The 25,639-nt window shown below is 45.6% G+C and overlaps 1 protein-coding gene across 3 annotated transcripts in view; it reads left to right on the top strand.

The window, feature by feature from the left end:
* LOC146782646 (hydroperoxide isomerase ALOXE3-like) overlaps positions 1-25,639 on the top strand; it is a 170,889-nt gene that overhangs the window by 140,243 nt on the left and 5,007 nt on the right. For 2 of the 3 annotated variants that reach the window (XM_085638392.1, XM_085638393.1), the window contains exons 12-14: positions 9,802-9,902; positions 10,048-10,218; positions 13,080-13,606. In XM_085638392.1, the coding sequence (XP_085494518.1) occupies positions 9,802-9,902; positions 10,048-10,218; positions 13,080-13,259 (452 nt within the window). In that variant the 3' untranslated portion in view covers positions 13,260-13,606. Of the gene's footprint in view, positions 1-9,801; positions 9,903-10,047; positions 10,219-13,079; positions 13,607-25,639 lie in introns of those variants that run through there. The other variant, XM_085638394.1, reaches the window with a different exon arrangement.

Here is a 25,639-nt window from a genome sequence, read left to right as displayed (position 1 = left end):
GCTGCTGTCCTGATTTGCTGGAATCTATGGAGCGTCAGACTGAATTCCTTTCGGATATTGCTTTTGATTCTGTGCGTGCTTCTGCTCTATCTTGTGGTTCCTCTGTCGCTGCCCGTAGGAATCTTCTGTTGAAGGGTTGGAATACTGATGCCGCCCAGAGGTCCATGGCCTTACGTTTACCTTTTACTGGCCCTCGTCTCTTTGGGGATGCCTTGGAAGACAAACTGCATAAGGTGTTTAAAGAACGTAAACATTCCCTTTCCTTCCGGAGGCAACCTTCCCGTAAGGATTTTTCCTCTTCACAGGCCAAGTCTTTTCGTCAACCTTCCCGGTTTCAGCAATCCTCCTTTAAAGGTTCTCGTGGAGCCGGTCGTGGTTTCCCTCGGAAGTTCCAGAAGAAGCCGCCTCGAGATGCTGGTCCTGGACCGCAGCGTTCCTGACTATGCCCCTCCGTTCGTGGATCCCACTGGAGTGACGCCAGTGGTTGGTGGGAGATTGAGGTTGTTCCTTCCAGCCTGGCGTCTGTCGACCTCGGATCAGTGGGTGCTGGATGTCCTGGACCGGGGGTATCGGATCGAGTTCCTGTCCCCTCCGCCTCCCTCGGGTGTAGTGCGGACTCCGACTCCCTTGTGCCGCTTCCGTCGCCAATCCTTGAGGGACGGTGTTCAGGCCCTGTTTTTCAAGAACGCTATTGTTCCCGTTCCCAGATTGGAGTGGGGTCTGGGGACCTATTCGATTGTTTTCCTGGTGCCGAAAGTCACGGGGGGATTCCGGCTGGTCATCAATCTCCGGAGTCTGAACCTGTTTGTGAAGAAGATCCCGTTCAAGATGGAGACCTTGCAACGAGTGGTCCCGCTGATTCAGGCCGGATGGGTGTTTACTACTCTGGATCTCCAGGACGCCTACCTTCATGTGCCGGTGGCCCGGGAGGATCAGATGTTCCTGCGTTTCTGCCTGGAGGGTCATCATTGGCAGTTCTGTGTCCTTCCGTTTGGTCTCCGGTCCGCTCCCCGAGTGTTCACCAAGGTGGTTGCTCCTTTGGTGGCCCTGCTTCACCTCCAGGGGGTGTCTGTGTTCCCCTACCTGGACGATTGGCTGCTCCAGGCTCCCTCCCCAGAGGTCATGTCTCAGCACCTTTCATTGACCATCCTTACGCTAGAAAGTCATGGTTTTCTGGTGAACTTTCCAAAGTGCCAGCTTCTTCCTGCCACTCGACGGACTTTCATTGGGGCCATCTTCGACTCCGTCCTGGGCAAGGTGTTCCTGCCGGATTCTCGGATTCAGCGTCTTCAGTCGCTGTTGCGGATCTTGTTGTCCCAGGCTGCGGCCCCCCTTCTTCAGTGGCTCGAGGTTCAGGGTCATATGGCCGCTACTGTCTTCACGGTGCCCTGGGCCAGGGTTCATCTGCGGCCTCTGCTGTGGCATGTTCAGCGTTGGGTGCCGTTTCCAGTTCGGGACTATGCTCTGTCTGTGCCTGTGTCCTTGGGGGTGGTGTCGGATCTCCAGTGGTGGCTGGATTCCGCGAATCTCTCGAAGGGGATGTGGATTCACCTGCCGCCCCCTTTGGTGTTGACGACGGATGCCAGTGCGGCCGGTTGGGGGGCCACGTTGGGACAGTGGTCTGTTCAGGCTCGCTGGCTCCGGATGGAATCCCGTCGCTCGTCCAATTGGAGGGAACTGTCGGCTGTGGCCAGGGCTCTTCGTTTCTTCCATTCCCGTCTGCTGGGGTGCAATGTCCTGGTGAGGTCGGACAACACCGTGACTGTGGCTTACGTCAACCACCAGGGCAGTACTCGCAGCCCTTCCTTGAATTTGGTGGCTTGTGCGATTGCAGGTTGGGCGGAGCGTCATCTTCTGGCTCTCTCGGCTCAGCATATCCGGGGGGTGGACAATGTGGTGGCGGACGCCTTGAGTCGCAGGTTTCCATCTTCCCTCTCCCTGTGTCTCTCCCCCAGGGTGTTCCGGTTGATCTGTCGGAGGTTCGGGACTCCCCTGCTGGACTTGTTTGCATCCCGGGCGAATGCTCAACTCCCCCTGTTTTGTTCTCGGACCCCGGAGTTGGGTGCTTGGGGGTTGGAGGCGTTGTCTCTTCAGTGGCCCCCTTGGTTGCTGTACGCCTTCCCCCCCTTCCCCCTGATTCCTGCCTTTTTGCTGAAGGTCCAGCGGTTGGGTGCCCAGGTGGTGGCGGTCTTACCACACTGGCCGAGGAGGTCCTGGTTCCCTTTGTTGTTGAGCCTGGCGGTGGGCCCTCCTTGGATTCTGCCACGTTATCCGTCTCCCCTGAGGTCCCCCTCCCCTTCTCTCCTGGTCCCTCTCACCTTGGCGGTTTGGAGGTTGAACGGCTGTCGCTTGGAGTCCGGGGTTTGCCTGATCACCTCATCACTGTGATGCAAGGGTCTCGTAGGGGTTCCACTTTGTCCTCCTACTCTAAACATTGGGCTTCTTTCTCCTCTTGGTGTGCGGGGCTTGGTCTCTCTCCTGTCTCTTGTCCTATCGCTTCCGTTCTGCAGTTTTTCTTGGAGGGTTTTCAGAAGAAATATGCCTTGTCTACTCTGAGGGGCCAGTGGGCGGCTCTTCGGGCTTTCCGGGATCCGGCTTCTCTTCCTCCTGCGGATGGTTTGTTGGTTTCCCGTTTGTTCCGGAGTTTCTCTCTGTCATCTCCTTCTTCTCGCTCTCCGGTTCCTCCTTGGGATCTCTCTTTGGTCTTGGGTGCTCTGCAGTCTGCTCCTTTTGAGCCATTGGAGTCGGTGGACCTTAAGTTTCTCTCTTTTAAGGTGGCGTTTTTGGTTGCTGTGACTTCTGCCAGACGGTTGGGTGAACTCACTGCTTTGCGTTGTTCTCCTCCCTTTTTGCGTTTCTTGGATGACGCGGTGGTCCTTTCTTTGGATCCTGGTTTTGTTCCCAAGATTCGTTCTAAGTTTCATTGCTCTCAGGAGTTGATTCTTCCTTCTTTCTGTCCTTCTCCTTCTTCCCCTGCTGAGTTGTTGCTTCACTCTTTGGATGTGCGGCGTGCTTTGTCCCTTTATGTTGCACGGTCTGCGGGGTTCCGTTCCTCGGACTCCCTTTTTGTGACTTTTGGTTTGGCTGGTCAGGGTAAAGCTGCGTCTCGGCTTACTCTTGGTCGCTGGATTAAGTCTGTTATTTCTTTGGCTTATCAGGGATCTGGTTTGCCTTGTCCTTCTGGTGTTCAGGCCCGTTCCACTAGGGGTGTTTCTGCTTCCTGGGCTGCTTTTCATGGGGTTTCCCTTGATGAAATCTGTCGGGCTGGGACATGGGCCTCTGAGTCTACTTTTGTGAGGCACTATCGCTTGAATTGTGCTCTGTCTGACCGACCCAATTTCGGTAGTGGTGTGTTGCGTGCTGTGGAGGTTGTTCCGCCTCCCTGATTCTGTGTTTTTTCATTAAACTATTTTTGCTGCACGCCTCTTTGTGTTCGGTCTCTGTTTTCTGTGTGGTTTGCCAAAGGCCTGTTGTTGGGGGTGCTTTGGTATGCCTCATTAGTGATGACTGGGTCGAGGACGAGGGACGTAGAGGTAATGCTATGATTACTTACCGGTAATCCCCATTACTCTTAGTCCTACTCGTCCTCGACCCAGTCATACTTCCCGCCCGCCCTCCCTATCCAGGCCTTTGTTGCTTGGTATGTCAGGATGTGCTTTTGGTTGGCTGGTTTCTTATAGCCCCTGACGGGAGGGTGGGTGGAGCCTACAAAAGCGTTTCCTGTTTTGTTTCCTGTCTTGTGGAATACCTCATTAGTGATGACTGGGTCGAGGACGAGTAGGACTAAGAGTAATGGGGATTACCGGTAAGTAATCATAGCAACACCCTGCTATGACTTAATACTGTTTAAACAATTCTCCGTTTGTTCTTCCCCTGTATATTCCAGCCTGCAGTAGCCAATATGATAAGCCTCCCACTGAACCTCGGGGGAGGGGGGGGGGCGGATTTAGGTCCACACCCTGGCAGACTCTTCATTTTCGCTTCATTTGTTGTTTCTAGGGAAACCCACCCTACCGAATGGCAGAGGTATGCCCGAAAGGCATTGGGAAACATGTAGAAACTAATTGTGTACATTATGGACACATATGGAGTGTCAATAAGGAATATGAACTCAAAATGTTGGAAGAATTGATTTTGAACAAAAAAAACTACTGAAACAATAAACTGAATACCTTTGTTATTCAGAAAACTGATTCAAGGTTGGCCTTTGACTTTTATTTGGAAGCCCGACAGTGCATATAAGCGACGCTCCCATATGTGGATAGCGAAGTGTTGATACGCGTTTAGGATCAGAAGACGATACCTTTCTGCACGACAACAAACTTATCATAATTTAACGGAATATTATAGAATTGGATATAATTTAACGGAGAGCGTGAGCCAGTGGCACCAATCGTATAATTTGTAGTGGAACATAGTTAGAACTCCCAACATTCCTGTTTGGCAGCGGGTGCATAACTGCATGTAGAAGCACTCTCCTATATTCCAAAATGTATTTTTCTTTTCTCCTTTAATTTGGTAAACTGCTCTTAACTGCTGGAATGTTCTAAGATTACAGCCCTTCAGCTTTGGGCTATACTATAGGTTTATAGCCTGCTGCAGAGGAATACGCAGGGTTATTGGCCTGAGCTGCAGGGAGCAGTGGTATAAAGCTATTATAACAGTTAGAAGATCCACCTTTTCTGCAAGGTCACCCCAGAGTTTTCACCATTTCTCTGGACTAGATTGTTGCAGGCTTTGGGACCTTGTGCACTTTACCACAGCTACACCCTATTAAAAATGATCTATGCTTACCCTCCAAAATGTGCTGTACTTTAGAACTATTTAACTTTCCCAACAGTCCATTGTTTAAGGGTCCTGAAGTGCCTCTATTGTATAAATAATGTATTGTACAAGTTAATAAAAACCTTTACAAAAAGAAAATTGCTCAAGTCAAAAATTCATAAAGAAAAAGCACTACGATTTCATCATTTATGCAAACAGTAAAGGGAAGAGCTATTAGAGAATGTTGCCTGGCCCAGTGTTTCCTTTTCAGATGGGTTGTGCCTTGCTCCGACAGTGTCCATTTCATCAAATGAGCTTTGGTCAATCCTTAGTCCGTAGCATATGATATAAAAACATAAATTAAAAGAGCTTAAGAATTGCATTTATATTTTAAAAAATCACAGAATTAATAGTTACATTTGTCAAAATTATATCAGTTTTTATGATATAGACACTACTGGTCCTTGGCCTTTCCAATGTATTTACTCTAATGTCTGGGAAGTTAAATGCCATATATGGGCTGCAGTGTGTATTTACCTCGCTCTTGTATATGACAAACGTCTGCTGAGATCACCACTGTTCAAATGAACTGCAGTGACATCAGGCAGGTAAAAACGTCCTTGCGATGTAGAAAAAGCTTAGTATTGTATATAAATACAGTGTCTTGCAAGCCCACAGGAAAGTGAGCTCATATATATAAAAAGTGTTAGTATTCCCTCACAGTGAAATAAAAGCCATAAGCTATTTCACTGTGTAGGCCTTGTAGCTTATTCTATTAGTAACATTTGCTTCCCTAATTCCCTATTTCTATTTAGGTAAATAAAAAGGCTTCAAAATTACTTCCTGCTCAGTCTGTAAAATCTGGTTTCATAGCGAAATAAAATGTTGGTCACTTAAGCTCAGGCAGCCTAAAATAGTTGTATCAAGTTATTTTTCTGCTTAAGACCAGTTCTGCCACTCAATGCATCTTAAAAGCTGAAATACACATCCTTGGCTCGGAGAGTTAACGACTCTGGTGCAGATGACCGTGATCGGCCATTAAACCCAGGAAGGCAAATTGTTAACTGCTGACCACTTAGCAGGGATTAGTGATCTGTGGTAGGATAGGAACAGTTGGTAGCAAAAAACCGGAAGTTTTAGCACTACCTCTTGACTTGGAGTCACCAAGGATGGCTTCTCCTGTTCATTTACAGGACACTCCCACATAACTGGGCTCCAATCACATAGGAGGGTAAACCAATTTTGCCCCACGGAGTGGAAGGAGAGCTCACCCAAATGGAGAAGTGGAGCATGAGCTGAATACAGACCTGTCTGATGCAGGCTAAGGGGCTTCTAAGTAATTGTACTCTAAGGTAAAGAGGAAATGTTGCTTAATGAGGTGGGGGTGCTGTGAAAACAGATCGAATTTAGTAGTAGAATTCATGAAATCAACCGGCTAGTGGTATTTTGTGGTAGAATGTCTGCAATCATTGGCTAATTCCCAGGACACACCAACATAGCTAGGCTCAAGTCACAGTAGGAGGGTAAACCAGTTTTTCCCCTATGGAATGGAGGAAGGGTTCACCTAAAGCCTGCAAGCACAAGGAAAACCATTGTGCATACCCTAATCTCCAGCTGTCGGACTACAGCAATGCACTGTACACAGGCACCACTATTGATTGAACTCATGAGAAGGCGATACTGAACTCTGTGGCCAGACTGATCCTAGACTTGCCCAAACTGACCCACATCACCCAGCACCTGAGAAACCTCCACTGGCTCCCGATCCAGAAAAGATACCGATTCAAGCTACTGACACACACCTACAAATCCCTCCATGACCAAGGACCAGCATACATGAACCACCACCTGACTTTCCACCAACCATCCTGAAACCTTCGCTCCGCCTCCCTCGCCCTAGCACAGACACCGCACATCTGCCGTATCCACTGTGGAGGATGCTCCTTCTCTCGCCTCGCTGTCAAGTCTTGTAATACCCTCCCCTGCCACATTCGAACATCCCCCTTGCTGATGGATTTCAGGAAGAAACTCAAGACCTGGTTCTTCGACTAAGTTCAGCAACCCAAAGCCTGGATACCCTCACAGGTGATGAGCCACAATTTACACAAGTAAAGATTGATTGACCTAAATAGGGAAAGGACTTATGAGCTGAATAAAGGCCTGCCTGATGCTGGTTGGCTGTTGCCATCTTGAAACAGTGGCTCATGGGAAATAATACTGTAATTGGAAGTGGTGTGAAATGAGGTGGGGGGGCGTTGCGAGAAAATAGCTGGGATTGGGTGGGAGAATGTCTGCAATTACTGGCTAGAGCACAGTATAAATATCGCACATCCATCACCTCCTCAGAACATTCCTGGACCTAGGAAGACCCCCATCTGAAGAAGGCCCTGCTGGAAGAATTCTCCTGACTCCTGCTGGAAGACTAGAACTCCTCCTCCTGGCACTGAGGGACTGGGACTGCTCTTGACGAGTCAAGCAGTTGGCCACCTTTTTTCTGCCTCAGGGACACAAAGAGCAGAAGGACTTTTGATCCCAAGAAAACCTAACTCCCCACTGATGACTCAACCCTGCAAGAGATCTGGTTGGAGAGAGACCTAGGGGCATATCAACAAGGGCTTTATCTCTGCTTTTTTGGCTTTAAAAGCCAAAACAGCAGAGATAAAACTAGCGCCTTATCAGCAACAGAGTGCTAACACGCAAGTTTGCATGTTAGCACCCTTTTACTCTACGCTTCCCCTTGCATCTCTAATGAGATGCAAAGGGGGCGTTCCAGAGTAAAATAATAGGAGAAATGTCGCTAAGCGACATTTCTCCTAATGTCAAGGATCTCACTAACCCTGTTAGAGATAAAAAAAAAAAAGCAGCGCTAACCACGGTTAACGCTGCTTTTTTACGTCTGGTATTTTTCTGACTTAGCCATGATATCCACCTTACATAGGATATCATGGTTAAGTAAGTCTATCCCTATCAGCAAGCTATCGCCAAACCTTGTGGGATTATTGCTGTATTTCCAGCGATAATCTTACAATTGGCAGCTTGCGCTCTGAATTTTATCGCTTTGGAGATAAGCGTTGCTGATAGCACGCTATCTCCGCGATAAAATTCAGAGTTGGCGGCGATAATTATCCTCCCGCTAAGAGCGCTGAGCGATAATTATCGCCAGCCCTTGCTGATATGCCCCTTGGTTTCTAGACATGTGCCTTGATTAGCTAGGTGCTGCAGGTCCGACCACAAGGAACATTCACAGAACATTGTAAAAGATGGGATTTAGTGCCCTCTAAACAAGGAAGAAAGTGCTGAAGTGTGCCCATGGAGGATGTTTTTCTGTGCTGAGAACTGGTGCAGCAGGACCATGCAACAAAGGTATCTGGCCTCATGGAGCAAAAAAGTGATTAAACTCAAAGGTAAAAATCTGGACCGTGGCAAAAGGGCAAATTTGCCCCACAAAGGACCGTGCCGGATAGGTTGTTCAAGTTTGTTCCACGTAAGACATTAGGTGCAAAAACAAGCCGCTTCAGTGGGAGCTCAACAATTCAGACTTCAAGGCACCCTCACTGGCCGCAGCCTTGGACTTCATCTCCCCCCTCCAACCCCCCGAAGATTTTGACTTCAGAAAAGAAAAAAAAAACTCTAAATGTAAAGTCTGACCGGTACAACCTGCTTTGTATATCTAACCTCTACTTCATCGCGGGAAGCCTGAAATTGAGCCTCGGTCCAGCTGAACCACGAACAGTGACTTTTGATTAATGCTTTACTTTTACTTGGTGATTTATGATTAATGTCCTTATGCACATTACATTGTTATCTTGTTTTTGTTTTTTGGTTTGGGGAATTTGTGTTTACTTTTCAAAATTGTTGTTATTGCTTGAATGTAACACACACTTCTCTGGGGATTTGCTGCTGCTTGTGCTATAGCTATCAGGGGCTGAGCAGAGATTGTTTTAATCTAACCAGACTAAGTTTACTGAATTGATTGGAGTACCGTCCTCCTAAATTAATGTCCATATTACCAAAAACATTCCACCCACTGCAGGTAGAATTTTCTAACTTTAAACTGGAAGAAATAGAAAAGCAATCATTAGAATGTACTAATAGAAGGCTTATACTAACCATTGTTAGCCCTGAGTCACTTCATTGTTTTCAGTTGAGATGCTAACACTGTAATGTCTTACTAATTGTTATAGGTTTTCTATCAGTGGCGGCCGCTAGCTGGGTAAATTGGTGAGGCGGTGGGGGGGTAAAAAAAAATCCTGATGTCTATCTCCTCGCCGACACTCCAGCTGCCGACGTGACGGTTCTCGCACAGGCTCCCAGAGTGCCCTGCGCAAATCCAGACACTACTCTTATGTCTTATTACCCAGCATGAGAGAAGTGTAGGGATTGAGTGGAGTGGGCTGCTTCCACGCTCCAGCAGGGGCTGGGATCCTGTGCTCCTGAGCCCTGCGGATATCTCCAAGCAACAGGTTGGCGATATCCAAGTGCACATGTCGGTTTGGCTGGCTGTGGATGGCTGACCAAACCAACATTCGCAATGGTAGTGCCCTGAGCCCACAACTCCTCCTGGTGCCAGAAGCCCTGCCCCCCAGACTCTGTGGCAGCTCCAGAGTAAAATATAAGGATAATAAAGCAGTTTTATTAACTGCTTGATTATCATTTTATTTTACGTGAGTCTGCTTGCTCCAGCAGTGGGGCAACAATCCTCTGCAATGGCGGAGGAGCCGCCCCTGTTCTCTATCCCTCCAAAATGGCTTTTGAGGACAATGAACGCGTCCAGCAGTAGGCTATAATGCTGTATTAACTTGGTTGCGTACACTATCTGTTTGATAGATCTCTTTTAATACGGAGGAATGGAAGCAACTCTATTTTCTGGAATGATTCTAAATAAACCGTTGTAAGGAAGGTTCTAACTGAAGTTTACTGTATTTGTAATTCTGTATGGTATATGAAGCCTGCAAAACTGGCCCTGGAAAAAATTACTTTCTTTTTTTAAACCTAGACATCTATGCACCAGCTTATAGAAAACATATTTCCATGCAGGTGTGCCTTCCGCCTTGAAGAGTCGCGCAGAGTTGGTCAAGTATCTGACCATGATTATCTACACCTGTACAGCCAAGCATGCTTCTGTCAACAGTCCACAGGTAGTTCGGGCGTGGGTGGGGTCAACCGGGTCAATGGGCCAAATTCCTGATATTCTAAGAATGGTAACTTGTTCCTGGCAGACATGATACTGTTTCTTTTTCAGTACCCCTAACCTCGTTGACATTCTGTCTCTTTAAACATTAGTTTGACTTCTTCTACTGGATGCCAAATGCTCCCGCCACAATGAGGAATGCTCCTCCTAAGACCAAGGGTACTGCAACAATTGAAAACATTCTGAAGACCCTGCCGGAAGTGGACAGTACCTGCCGTATCATGGTGCTGATGTGGGTGCTAACCTGCACGTCCTCGGATATGGTAAACATTCAACAGGTTGCACATGGCTCAGCGGGTTGGTACTTCTAGTGGTGGGTTGCGGCAAGAAGTTGTTTGGGGCACCGCTGCAAATAAACACTGGGGGTCTGGTTCACAAACTGCACTTTTGAGAGTTTACTGCTGTACGGTATTTACAAACTGCACTTTTGTAGTAATTTCTACTTTTGTAGTTAATCAAGCAGTACGGATGGCCAGCCACTGGTACTGCAGCACCCTCCCATACAAAATAATGGAGGTAGGTAGGGACTTGAAATAAAATCCAACAAGAAATAATGTTAAATTAAAAAAAATAATTAAATAGTTAAATGATATAAATTAATGTTAAATATATAAACAGTACATATCAATTTAATTATACAATAGTAACCTGTTTTGAATTTAAAAAATGTAACCAGAAATGTTACAAATAATGTAACAATCTATTTATTAACCCATATTGTTTATCTTTTACGTTCAAAAGAGGCTAATTAAACTTTTTAGTTGATGTTTACTATGTTTTAACCTTAATGCATATTTTTAACTGTTTTAAATAATTTAATGTAACATGATTTCCCATGGTTTTATTTCAAGTGCCTCCATTATTTTTATGGGAGGGTGTTGCAGTACCCTTGGTTGGCCATGTGCACTGCTGGACTTACTACAAATGTGTAAGTTACTACAAAAGTGCAGTTTGTGAATACCAAAAAGTAGTACACTTCCTTGGAAGTGGAAATGCACTCAAAACGGTAAGTTATCTTTGTGACTCAGGCCCTGGATGTTGTGTCTAGGTCCTAGGAGGAGAACCAACACTTCATTCTGATTGGCAGGCTTCAAGTCCCACGGGCATTGGGACTAGAAGCCTAGGATGCATTCAGGGCCCAGTTCAGAAAGCTGTGAACTTGCACCCACAGGTCCAAAACAGCAGATGAATGCAGTCACAACTTCTAGGAAATCACAAAGAAGTATACCTGGAAAGTTTTAACAATCCTAGGTTTCAAAGCGCACTACTGGAAATCTTTTTTATATTTTGAATTGCTAACGTGTGAAATAATGTGTAGACATTTGCCAAGTTCAGTCATGACAGATCGAGAATGTTTATAGCGTACAATGTTCGGGGCAAACCTAGGTGAGGGACAATGCACTAGAAGGTTTTCATGGTGAAGAAAGCACTTCTGGTAACTTGGTTCATTTGAAAGACTAGTGATGCATTGGAATTAATAATCCGGCTTAAGTCGCTTTCTTCCGTAGATGTTCGAGTGGACTAGGAAATTTCAGGAGCCAGATCATGTAGTGATAGCTATTCCATCCACTGCATTTGAGGATTTCTGTTTGTTTGGGGTGATTGTAGCTTTAGGTGGTTCATCAGCATTTATTTCTCTACGGCTTGGAGGCAATGTCTAATCCAGAAGTGCCTAGGACAATCTGTCACAGCCAGGAGGAGGTCCAGTTCAGGATGGTTCCATAGATCTCACATTTCTTTAGCCTCAGAGGAGGGAAGGGATAATGGACTTTGTCAGAGGGATTGTTCCAGCAATAGTAGGACATCAACTCGGTGTTTGTCTATAGTAATCCTATGTTCGTCCCAGAAGTGAAAAGGGGGGGATTTGGCCACTTTACTCTCCAATCACCAAACTGGCTTCTGTTCTAGCAGATTGTTTTTAGTGAAATTGAAGATCTGCATCACAGCTGCTCTTTTGATTATTGTTCTAAGAGACCATTAGAATCAGTCTGTAGGTGGCAAGTGCTGCAGGCTTCAGGGTCTGCTTGACCTTCTTGGTGCATCCGGTTTTGAGTACCGAGGCAAGTGTCCAAGATTGGACTTGTTAAAGGTGCCTTTTGCTGGGATGGCAGTAGCTGCATTCAGCTGGGTGTCCTTGAGCGTTTGAGGTGAGCATACATATTTGGAGAAATTGAGCTCTTCAAAGGAGGCCAGGAGCTCTTGTCCATCTTTGAACAGCCAATTGCTATTTGTGGCATCTCCTTTGTGCAATGGCACAATTTATTTCTTCCCCCACACACTAGAAAATGTTTGCCCTGTGGAGAAACCCTTTTCTCTCCACCCTCACCAATTTTCGGTTATTACCTGCTCCTTCCAACAATGCCAATGGGTTTTTCATGGTGGGAAGGAATCTGGAGAGAAAAAAAACACCCGCCAATTTGCAAGCTTGTAGATGCTTCCAATCTATCCAGGGAAACCCTGCCTTGGTACATTCACTCCATATCACCCGAGTGTGATTTACTCATGCTTAGTATTGCTCGATCATAGTGCCCTCAAAGGACTTCAGGGTCTGTTTGCCTGCAGACAGTTGCATGTTGTTCGTGCCATCCTCACCAATTTACTACTGCCAGGGGCAGTAATAAATGTCTTGCCTTCTTGGTAAGCAGTGGGTAATGCCCACAAACTTGGTGTGTGGAGAGGAAGGGGGTTCTTCTCCATGGTAGAAAACTGACTAGTAGGCCATGGTACGCTCACTCTGCACCACTTGAGTGAGATTGACTTATGTGCAATAGTAATCTACTGTAGGCTGTTATTTCATGAATAAAAGGATTTGCAAGTGTAAGGTCACCTTGTGTGGATACCTCACACTCCTAAATCAAGTCAACTGTGTAGGTAGTCTAGGCTTGGCGATGCTTCTGTGAATGGTCACTGGTCTTCGATGTTGGAGCAGTCCGTGAGTGCTGTCGTTGTGTGGCACCCTCAGTGAAAAATTAGGGTAGGCTCCTTCACTGCCTTGATTTTGAGTACACACTCAGACTGTACTGGTCCATGGGGCAGGAGGGGTGGGAGTGTCCTCAGACTACCTTGGTAGCGAAGATGCTTTGATTCGACACTGAAATTAATGTTTGCTGCTTCTGTCCTGAAGGTCCTGCTAGGAAATTATCCAAACCAGCTCTTCACAGAGGAAAAGGCAGCCCAGTGCATCAAAGCTTTCCAGAAAAGGCTGAGCGAGATCTCTGCTGAGATCCAGAAGAGGAACCAGCACCTGCCACTGAAGTACGCCTATCTGGACCCCCTGTTCATTGAAAACAGTGTCTCGGTGTGAGAGAAGCCCTCTGTAGATAGAACATCCTTTGTTTGCCTGTATGACTAACTTATCAAGCACTGTTGTTCCTGAAGACTTCCTTCTGTTGGCATGTGACCCTGCTCTAATCTGGTCCATACAGCCCATTACTGTAGTTCCAAACTGGCCAAGTGGGGCCTTATTTTTGGTGGCACAGTCCTGCACTGGCCCCTTCTCAGCCCATTTTGTACTGCTGCAGCACTTCCTCCTTGATACAGAGGCCATCTGCAGCCAGGGCTGTCTACGGCCAAAGAACCCTTGCTGTGAAATGTTGACTATGCCTGGTTTGCAAAATTAAAGTTGCCTTATTTTGGTCAGAAGTGCCACCATTTTGCCTAGTTCGTCTTGGTGTTTTTTCAACGATGCTTTATAAATGCAAACCAGTTTGGCTTGCGTCTCATTTTTTAAAAACCTGCATTAACGAAACATTTATGCACCCAAGAATGGTCTAAAATATATTTTCAACACCTCAAACTATGGGGGTTATGTACTAAGGTTGTGTGTGGGGGTTCCCGTAGCACAAAGTATTGCATCTATTAACTTACCATAATAAATCCCACAGGCGCAGCACAATGTTGCCTTGCACCCATTCAACCTTGTTTTAAATCTAAGCCCAAATGTTTACATACTGCAGGAGCGGTACATCAGTTCACCAAATTGCCAAGGGTTGCAGAAGTCCCCTCATGGGAGAGGTGTGGCACAGCAGTTAGTGGCTGACTCCGGAGCACGGGGATCACGGTTTGATCACCGGCAGCTCAGCTCAGCATCATGTGACTCTGGGCAATGGTGTACTTAATCTCCCCGACAGCCCCCAGCGCCTGGATACACTTAGGGGTGTTAAGTCGCTCTTTACAAATCTGGAATGTTCTCTGGCCAACAGTAACCTAGTGTTGACCCTTAGTCCCCTATTGAGCTGCCTCCTATTTCCTGTGGGAAGACGGCAAGAGGTGGCAACTGCAGAAAGTAACGAGGGCTCGCAGGTCCCTGTTTACTTTCATTTCCTGCTACTGCATTCATGAGCCGTTGACTAGGGAATCGAATGGCAGGGCCAGCGCATGAGGGGACAAGTCGTGGGTAGAAGTTGCTACTAACTGCCATGCCTAATGAAATCTGTTAACTTGTGCTTTCTTTTAACATGGGGGGCAGGAAGTCCATTTCCCTGAAAATATCGGGAAAGGCCAGAACTCAAGTGGAGTAGCTGCACTGGGGTGGGAGGGGCTGAGGCATTCATCGAAAGGTGTTCTAGAACCACCAGCGTAATCTCCAGTCACAGGTCCACAGGATCGAGGACGCCGCCGGTTCCATGAAATAGTTGTAACCGGATCGCTCATCTGGGGCTGGTCTGGGCCACAACTTGACAATAGTTTTGATGTGGCTACTCCGCCGCTAAGGTGGAGGAGTGTCGCCCCACTGAGCAATTAAAAATGGAAAAATAAAATGATTATAACTTAATGTTATCATTTTATCTAAGCGTATTTTCTCAGTTGGTGGGGGCGGGTGAGGCTTGGCAGTGTAGAGGCTGGGATAGGAGTGGTAGGCACTTCCTAAGTGCACATCCAATTCAGGCCGGCCGAAATGTCGTGCGCACTTTGCATGTTCTCCACCCAGGCTGCATTACAGTCGGGGTGGAGAACAAGCCCAGCCTCCCAGCCCCTGTCTGAGTGCCGAACTACAGTGCTTAGACCAATCACAACGCTGCCTTAAAGCAATGTTGTGATTGGTCAGGGGAGGCTGGGTGCTTCCTGCTGCCCTGATAGCAGAGGAGAGGCGCCAGCCGGCCGACTGGCTGCATCCAGGTACATTTGTAGGTCTCGCCTTGGCAGTGCATGCGCTGTCTCAGCGAGACCTAAAGTAATCTGTATGTTGGGTGAAACTCAGTGTATTTTATTATAGCGCTTGCAATTGGTTCAACTGTGACATTACTGTTATCTTTCTTTTTGTTGGCTGTTGAACGGGGAACAACCTTTACAACGCAACTTTTACAACGCACTACACTAACAACGCATTTTTTACAACGCAAAATCCATTACAACGCATTCCATTACAACGCATGACACTACAACGCATTTTTAAAAACTACCTTTACAACGCATTCCATTACAACGCATACTACCTTTACAACGCATACCATTACAATGCATAATATTACACTACACTATCCAACACTTACCCTACTGTTGCACCCCCTGGAGTTAGAATAGTAATTTTTACCACTATACTATCCAACACTTACCCTACTGTTGCACCCCCTGGAGTTAGAATAGTAATTTTTACCCCTATACTATCCAACACTTACCCTACTGTTGCACCCCCTGGAGTTAGAATAGTAATTTTTACCTCTATACTATCCAACACTTACCCTACTGTTGCACCCCCTGGAGTTAGAATAGTAATTTTTACCCCTATACTATCCAACACTTACCCTACTGTTGCACCCCCTGGAGTTAGAATAGTAATTTTTACCCCTATACTATCCAACACTTACCCTACTGTTGCACCCCCTGGAGTTAGAATAGCAATTTTTACCCCTATACTATCCAACACTTTCCCTACTGTTGCACCCCCTGGAGTTAGAATAGTAATTTTTACCCCTATACTATCCAACACTTTCCCTACTGTTGCACCCCCTGGAGTTAGAATAGTAATTTTTACCCCTATACTATCTAATACTTACCTTAAATGCAATTTAATATTATGCGTTGTAATTGTATGCGTTGTAAAGGTAGTATGCGTTGTAATGGAATGCGTTGTAAAGGTAGTTTTTAAAAATGCGTTGTAGTGTCATGCGTTGTAATGGAATGCGTTGTAATGGATTTTGTGTTGTAAAAAATGCGTTGTAAGTGCATGCGTTGTAAAAGTGTGCGTTGTAACGACATACATCCCTGTTGAACCTATACATAACTTCCGTGTAGTCCGGAAGCAGCGGCGCCTAACAGTTTTCGACCGCTCGCACTTGTTTTCCAATCAGGTGTGTTATTTGCTGAATAGGGTTCCACAACGGCGGCCTTATTGAAATGTTAGCTTGCCAGTGAAGGTAGGCAATTAGAACTACGAATTCTCGTAAGGAAGTATATTTGAAAGTGGAAAGCGTTCTCATTGTACTACAATGGGTTTCAGATGATTGACGATTAATTTAGTCGGTGAAAAAAAACTTTTATTTTTTTGCACTGTTTTCTTTTTTTTTGTTTCACGTTTAAATATTGCCTTATCCCTCTTGAAAGCGATGTTTTAAATCTCTGGATCTGTAATTCAATGCAGCGCAGGATCAGAAAGAAAAATGACGTGCTTCGTTGTTTACATCGGAAATCTATCAAACTGAGACCAAGCTCATTGGCTCAGAAGCTCTGTGACGTTATCCCGTACTACGGTGAAAGCAGAGGTTGCGGGTCTCTGCGCTTGTTGTTGCTTGGGGGCATCTGCAGTGCATCACGTCTTTCCAGGTGAAACACTCAGGAGATAACAAGGTCGAGTGCAGAGAAGGGCTAACCTATTTTAAAATAGTTCATTCTCACAGTCTAGACTTGTGTCCTGTAAGTTGCGGTTGCTTAAGCTACACACACAGGATGTCTGCTTTACCCATTCTCCTATCAGATTTTCAAGTTCCGCAGGACAACGATAAACCTGCCTTTTCAAAAAAGCTGCAATTTCAAGATTTGGCTGCAGGGACTTGTGAATTCCAAAAATTGCTTGTCTTGACAGCATCGCGCACCATTCAGTCAACACCAGCCTTGGATGTGGTTGCTAGGCAGCGGCTCTGTGTCAGAGGGGCCTCTGATTTGCCGAGCCGCTGCAGACACATAGCAAGAGGTCCTTTTCAGCCTATCGGCACGTGGGACCACAGCACGCTGACTGCATGCTGCTGAGGCTGGGCTCGGATGCGCTGGGAAGGACCCATGCTGCGGGACCTGTGCTGGCGTACACCGGAGAGCACGGTAGAGGTAAACCAGGAACATGCAGGTGGGGTTAGGGAGGTCTGTGTGGTGCCGACATGTGTTGTTGTCCTTATTTATGCCGTTGGTTACGGACGGGGGTAGACCGGCAACAGTCTGGATTTGTGCAAATACTTCTGGTACATTATTGTGCTCTGACACCCACACGATTTACGTCACACTTCGAGTGTCATGAAAAGCTGAAATGGGGGTGTGCACGGTTTCTCTATCAAACACTTTGCATTTTGGAATTCTTACATCTAGCAGTTTAAAACTTTAAAAGAGCCAGGAACAACTTTCAAATACTTTTTATTGAACGAAACTAGTTGTTGTTGTATTGGCATGAGTATAACGCTGCCTACAATTTTTATGGCATTTTAGTTCATTCCCCGACTAGAGCGCTCTTTCAGGTGGACTGGGGATGCCATCAAGCAATAAAGTCTGTTCTTTGTCGTGTGGTTGTGTGAGGTGAGTTAAATTAGTTCAGTGCAGCCCTTGAAATGGAAAACCTAAAGTTCATGTGCCCTGTACCCCTGAATCTGCTTGTTTCTAAGACGTGTTTGTACTCTACTTTAAAGTATAGCACAATCTGGTCAGACCTGCAGGTACGCTCCGTCTCAAAATAAACAAGCATTTGCAATGCAATAGGCCTCGCATTTACACGAGTTCAAGCTATTGGTATTGTAAATGACAATGCCTTTTATTTATGTTTTAAAAACGAATCAAAGGCATTGTTATTTGCAATGTCAATAGCTCAAACTTGTGTAAATGCGAGACGTATTGCATTGCAAATGCTTGTTTTTTTAATTCCTTCCTCCCTCTGCATTACCCCCCACCAGCTTCCCCTCCACGCCCATTCAATCACGGCCGCTACTGTCTAGCTGCCAAAGTGCCCCTGAAAACCAAGATCCTAATTCAAAGGGTTGTACTGCCAGAACGCAGTACAGAGGATCCTATTGGGAGATGTGCTCTAAACCGACGAAATGTCTTCGAAGACCTGGGGATGAGAAAGTGATTTCTATGGGTGACGCAGGTAAAAATAATTTTGACCGTGTTAGCCAATAGACCTAAGGGTGTAAGGGAGCAGGCTCCAAGGCAATGGAGCAGGGTTTATTTTAGTTAAGCGTGTGGAGGTTTTTTGTCTGTTTTTTGCGTTCTCATGTTTTGTGGCAAAATGGTGAGCAGACTGATATGGGCATCAAAGTGCTCGCACTTTCCTTCTGTTTGACCCCCCCAACACACCTCTTCCTAGCCCCGTATGTTTATTTAATGCGTTTTTATACAGCGCGGACTTTACCCGAAGGTGTCGGAGCGCTTCACAATAGGAACAGTAATGATACATGAGGAGAAAAATTACAAGTGAGCATGTTACAAAAGCAAACGTTACGTTACATGAGGCAATAGTGACAATTGTGCAAGTATCAAGAGCAAACAGAATACAAGAGGTAGCAAACGATACGTTACAAAAGGAAAGGTGACATGTGTGCATGTTACAAAAGAGTACAAAGTACAAGTAGAGGTATAATACTGCACTAAATGGCAGACACTCAAAACATAAGGACACACTGGGAAGACACTTCTATAGGCATGGAGAACAGAATTTCCTATAATGGAAGGACTTCCGTCAGAAAATAGAGGGCGTGAATTAAATTTGGAAGTGTCTTTGATGGAGGAGAGCTTTGAGGTCAGTTTTGAAGGCCTGGGAAGAGGTGGTGGTCCGGAGCTGAGGCGGAAGGGAGTTCCAGATTCTCACCGCGTTGCCTGAAAAGGATTGGGCCATCGATCTTTCCTTCTTGAAAGTGGGAGGTTCAAGCAATACATTTTCTGCATTACGTGATGGTCTGGAGCCTCCAGAGAGTTTCAGTTTATTCGCCAGGTAGCGAGGGGAGGAGGAGGGCAAGGCTTTGTGGGTGATACAGGCAGTCTTGTAGATAGATCTTTCCTCGATGGGAAGCCAACGGAGGGTGGATAAAATGGGTGTGATGTGGTCGCTTCTTTTGGCCCCATATATGAAACAAGCTGCTGAATGGAGAACCGACTTCAGGGGGGACAGGTGGGATTTGGGGAGGCCAGTAAGAAGAGAATTGCAGTAGTCCAATCTGGAGAGAACCAGCGATTGGACCAGGGTATTAAGGTCGTGCTCGACAAAATCCTTGTCTCAACAAAATAGTGACTCTAAGTAAGATTTAATTTCATTTTGTTGGTAGCTTTTTGTGAATCACTGGTAACTCATGCCGTGTTAGACAAATCTACAGGTAACATTCCAAAACCCATTGTTTGTTGTACCGAAGGGTCACCTTGAAACCGTGTTTTAAATGGGAAAAAATAATTGCAGGTACTCATTAAAATGAGCTAGAGGTGTGGCAAGTGGGCGGGGCTAGGGGCGGGGCTAAGGGCAAGACCCGATGATACATAATGACTTCTATACCAGTTGCAGCACATATTAAAACAGGAGAAACTGGCGCTCTGTGGTGGTACTGCTTCGGATACTGCAGATACGGCAGAGCCAAGCCGTTTGTAAATACACGATTTTCCCCAACAGGAGAAGTTCCAAAAGCACTCACGGATCTAATCAGTGTCCAATTCTGTTTATTTTCCTGGCAACAACATAACTGGGGCAACACAGCACAGCCCAAAGCGTTTCAGCCTTACAAAGACCTTGCTCACCGGTACACAAAGCGCTGCCTTCTCGCATTGAAAAAATACAATTTCAACATGATTACATCACTTCCTTTTGGTTTCACGCTTTGCATTGAGGGTGATGTAGTGTGAAATGTGGACAACACCTCGTTTTGTTGGTTCCACCACCTTTTGTGTAGACTTTAGTGCATTTAAAACAATTATGTGTTACACAAGTGACATTTCTTGTTTTAGTGATCTCATTCAACATATAAATTGAATACCTGTGCATAACGCATTGTTTCTAATGGTAAAACTGTGGCAAGTTTTTCACTATATGTGTAGACAAATGTTTTACGCTCAGTATCATTGTTGGAATAGTTCCCTATCACAATACTTCCAGTTCGGGACATTTTTGGAATAGTTCCAAATTTCAACTGAATCGCGCCCTCCAGTGGGCAGACTGTTTATACATGTATTTTGCTCCATGAGCCACAGTGTATTCCTTAGATCAAAACTTTTGCACTCTGCATTATTTATCTTGATTAACTGCAACAAACTTAGAGGGGCGCCTCTGGACTTTAGCAGCGTCCCTGCAAAAGTCTGCTTCACAGGCTCAGTGCGATTGCGAGATCCGGAAGTAGAGCAGCATCTGTCCTGCGTTGGACGAGATGCCGAACCCGAGCCTGACGTGCCATCAATCAGGGTACCGGTACTCTCCCTGACTCAAGAAAAGTGCCGGTACTGACGGCTAGAAAATTTGGAAGTGCCAGTACTCGGTACCGGTGAGTACCGGCCCATTTAAAGCACTACCTTGAAAGGTGTCGTGTAGACTGGTCGGAGCGAATCCTTGAGAGGGGTTCCAAAAGTTAATGTTCTCGTTCAAACTTAAACCAGACGCTTTTCGTAAGTACAGGTAAAAGCTGACCAAGATTATTAGCGAACAGCAGATCAGATTTTACACAGCAATTTTTTTTTTTTTTTTTTTGGTCATTGCACCACTGTCAAAGAATTGGTCTATAAAAAAATGTTTAGCAATATGGAAGTAGGAGCACTGATTGCAGACAGAAATTTGAATCTGTACTGGTGATGGTATTGTTTTACAGGAGCTGAATATTTCTGCTCCGGAAGTCCTCATGTGATCCATGAACTAGTCTCAGTGTTTTTAACCATTTGGGGAAGTCAATTGTGGAAGCCGGGTGGTCATACCATACTCTGGCTGAAGGGGAATCGGGGCACTCTGTAGAGGAGCGTCCAAACGGCCCTTAAATGCACATTTAAACCATGGGTACACAAACTAATATTCAATATTTTGTGCAGGGTATCAAATTTAAGTGCAAAAATGTTTCCGGAGACCAATGGACTGCTGTATAATATTTAAGAATGGGCTGATGCTGGGCAAGTACCCACAGGGCATGTGCACAACCCAGAGCTTGGAGAGCTAGGTTTGTGTAACTGACCAAAACTGGCCAATTTGTGTTTTCTTTTAGTTTTTAACAAATTTGCCGAAATGTTCTATCCGCTGAGTTTTTTATTTTTCCTTTCCAAGGACGTTGTGAAGTATGACTATGTGACATACTTTGAGTTTTCTGCACCACCATATTTCAGTGCACATTTGCCATTTATAAATTTCTAATGCCTTTACATTTTATAAATCTATACTGTTTAACATTTGGTTTATTAAAGTTTGATAACCCTTCAATTCATGTGTGTGTATTCACAAGATTTATAAGGTTTTATAGAGTGAAGTGGTGGTACAACGCGATTAATATGTTCATTCTTGCATTTGTTGTGGTCTTCAGGTTTTATTTATGCATATCTACATATAATGTATTGATAGCAGGAGACCAAAGACAGACCTGGAACTAAGTAGAGTTTAATCTGTGCAGCTGGAAAGGGAATGGACAAACTGTATGGGAATGGCAGTCAATATATTTTTCTTCGATTAAAAATATGTTGTAATTCTAGTGTGACATCAAAGACAGTGCATTGTGCAAAAGTCCATGGTCTTCCAACAGTCAAGAGCTAGCCGTACAGAACCATTTAACTTATAATATGGCATCAGGTTTGCGAAGTGTGGCAAATACCTCCAAAGTGGGGCTAAAAGAAATAGCACAGCAGGGAGGGTCTAGTGACAAAAGAAAAAAAGTTACTTGCTTATCTATAACTGAGGTTTGTTATGTTAAGTGAATCTAGGAAAGTTCAGATACTGCTAAGAATATGAGTTACTTACCTGTAACTCTCCAGTATTAATATCTTTCATAGATGCACATGCTTAAATCATTCCCCGTTGCCAAAGTGGGGGTACCACGGTGCCATAATAAAGCAGTATGTATCATTATCATAGGCTGCATGGCAATGAAGAATCACTTTAATAGCCAACCTATGTCCTTTAAAAAAAAATTAAAAAAGGGACCAAACTTCAGCCAATTAGGCACTAGCACCCTCTAGAATACTCCCAAGAGAGACTGAATCCCTCAGATTTTCAAAGCACAAGTGTAAAACATAATCCCTAGCTATAAGGGGAGCCTCTTCAGGGAGAAGGTGTGGGTTGCATGTGAATCTATGAAAGATAGCAATACTGCAGAACTAAAGTTACAGGTAAGTAATTTTCTTCTACAGTATCGAATCTTTCATAGATTCACATGCTTGAATCAGAATAGCAAGCAGTTACTCTATTTTTATACTTTATAGTATTAGCATAAATGGATGGTGGGTAGAAATGGATACATAACATATTCATATGAAATTCAATAAATGCGTGTGTATATATTTATGTTCGAGGCATACGAGCTGTAGATCATATACTTCTGCATAGATCGCCATCTGGTGTAGGGCTCGGATGTTTGCACTTTGTTTTTGTCTTGGAAGAAGTCTTTGTAGTCACGAGGTAGGTGACTCCTTAGGACGATAGTGCACATGGGCATGGACTCCATCCTTACATAGTTTTTTTTTTTGCCATCCGGTTCGGATGTAATTTGCTGCACTCCGGGTCCATATCTGTTTCAAATCCTCCTTCGACGTGCAATCCCTCTCCACTCGACGGTATTGTCTTGATCGTGTTTTCCTTCGACGCGCATCTTTAAAACAAACACCTCGATATTCGACGTAGGCCGTTGGGCCTATCCGCGCCGACCACGCCTGCAGTCAATGGAAAGGACCCCTTTCAAAAAATGCCCCGGGTGTGGTGCTAAGTTTCCACACACAGACTTGCATGAGGTTTGTAATCTCTGCCTCTACCTGGAGCACGAAGACCAGAACTGCAAGGCCTGTGCATCGTTCAGGTCGAAATAAACCATCCATGACCGTCGGGCTCAACATCAATAAATGTCTCGCAGAAGCAACTCTATTTCGGACATCTTCGGAGATCCCAATGTCCAGCTGGAGCAACAATGTGATGAAGAAGACATCTCCGTCTCCAAGGCCGACGACTCCGACGTTGAAGAGGAGACAATCACCCGGCTCAGCGGCCTGTGAGTACCGAAACCCCTCTCCCAAAATCCAAACCGAAGGCTCCGGTAACGCCCTCGGATCGACATCGGCAACATGTCCCATGCCCCGCCCTCTGGCCCGGCTATGAAACTTAAAGACGAGCCTTCCGGATTGGGCTGAGAGCCAGCCCCATTCGGGTGCCGAAAAGTCACCTTCGGCACCGAAGCACAAGACCAAAGATGTGCCACGCCCTGTTTTGGCGACACAGAAACAACCCCATCGCCGAAACCCTCTGCTTGAAAACATAACAAAGACAAACATTCGGAGCCGAAAAAATCTTCGGAGCCACAAACTCCTACAACATAATCTGAAGAGTCCAAGACCCCACAAAAAGCCTCAGACTCAGTCCAAATAATATTTTGACCCAAAATCTTTGGCACCGAAATAATACATTTTACAGTCTCTACCTGATTTTTCGGATCCAAAACAAACTCTTTTTATTGTCCCAGGGACTGGAAAAGTCATCGCCAAGCCTCCAAAAAAGAGGAAACTGGACACTTCAGATGAACCTGAAATACCGTTGAAACGAAAGGAGATGAGTACTAACACCTCTCCACCTCCTTCTCCAGCTGATCCAAATCTTTTAATTTCCCCACCACACTCCCCACAACATACTTCACCTCAAACACCAGATGATGAGGATGATGATGATACCGATGGGGGTGGGAATATAGATCCAGATGGGGAGGATGACGCACATACCATCCCACATGATGTAGACCTCTGGGATGACTACAACACAGATCCTGACCCACATAATGACCCGGACCTCTATCCATCTAGGCCATCACCACCAGATGACCATGTTGGGTTTGCACAACTCATCAACAGGGCTCCTCAATACCACGGGGTACAATTACATTCCGATCCCTTAGAGGAAGATTTTTTTTACTTGGAACCTTTGCAACCTCGCAAAGTCCACACACACACCCTGCCAATGTTAAAGGGCATGCTCAAACATGCCCCAGAAGATTTTAAGAACCCTGTCAGAGCCAGAGTTCTTAACACCAGTATAGACAAAAAATATAGGGCCGCTCCCAATGACCCAGTTTACATTAAAGGTCAGGTCCTTTTGGATTCTCTTGTGGTGTCGGAGTTCACTCTCTTGAGTGCATTAGAGTACAGGTGACACCCCCCCCCCCCCCTCCTGATAGGGAGTCCAAATTAATAGACGCATCTGGTAAACGTATTGCATCACAGGCTGCAAACATTGGTGGATTGCCAATGCCCAAGCTTTATTGGCCAGGTACTACAGGGCTCACTAGGACGAGCTTGAAAAGCTCATGGAACACCTTCCTGACCAGTACAAACAATAGGCCAACCTTATCCGAGAGGTAAATTGATCACAAACACCTCAATTTAAATGTGCATTCGATGCGGGTGATACCGCATCTCGTGCCATTAACACTAGCCTGTTGCGCAGGCACGCTTGACTCCGGGTTTCCAGATTCAAACAAGAGGTGCAATCTGCTATTCTAATTCAGCCCTTTGATCAAGAACAACTTTTCGGGCCAACAGTTGACACATCTTTAGAAAAAATGAAAAAAGATACGGAAACTGCTAAGTCTATGGGGACCTTACAATTTCCGTCCACTAGAGGGTCTTTTCGCCGCTTCTTCTACAGAGCCGGCTCCAAAACCATGGGTTGAGAACATCCCTCTTTGTCCTATAAGAGTCCCACTCAAACATCCTCCAAAGGATAATTTCGCGGAGGCAACAATGGTAAGGGAAGAGGTCGCAGCAACAATAACTGCACCTCCCTTACCAGCAAACAGTGACTTCCCTGCACTTCCCTTCGATCACACCTCTCCTGTTGGGGGGGGGGGGGGGTGATGTCTCTCACCGTTCTTACCTGTCTGGTATTCAATCACAACAGACAAGTGGGTAAGACAAATTATCCAGTATGGTTACTGCTTGGAACTCACTTCTACCCCCCCCCAAACATTCCCCCAAGACAGCGTCCAATGTCCTCAGAACATCGAACATTTCTCAATCAAGAGGTTCTCTCTCTATTACAAAAACACGCAATAGAACCAGTCCCCTTGCCTCACCAAGGCACAGGCGTTTACTCCCTCTATTTCCAAATTCCAAAAAAGGATAGCTCTCTCGGGCCGATATTGGACCTCAGATCGCTAAACCTCTACATTCAGTTGGCTCACTTCCACAGGGTCACTCTCCAACAGGTGCTCCCACTAGTTCAACAGGGTGACTTTCTATTCACTCTGGATTTAAAGGATGCCTACTTTCATATTCCCATTCACCCCGCTCACAGGAAATATCTCAGGTACGTGGTAGATGGTCAACACTACCAATTCAAGGTCC

Source organism: Triturus cristatus, chromosome 12, assembly GCF_964204655.1.
Source record: "Triturus cristatus chromosome 12, aTriCri1.1, whole genome shotgun sequence".
Taxonomy (NCBI): Eukaryota; Metazoa; Chordata; class Amphibia; order Caudata; family Salamandridae; genus Triturus; species Triturus cristatus.
Note: the sequence above shows the minus strand (reverse complement) of the source record. Positions and strands in the feature narration are given on the sequence as shown.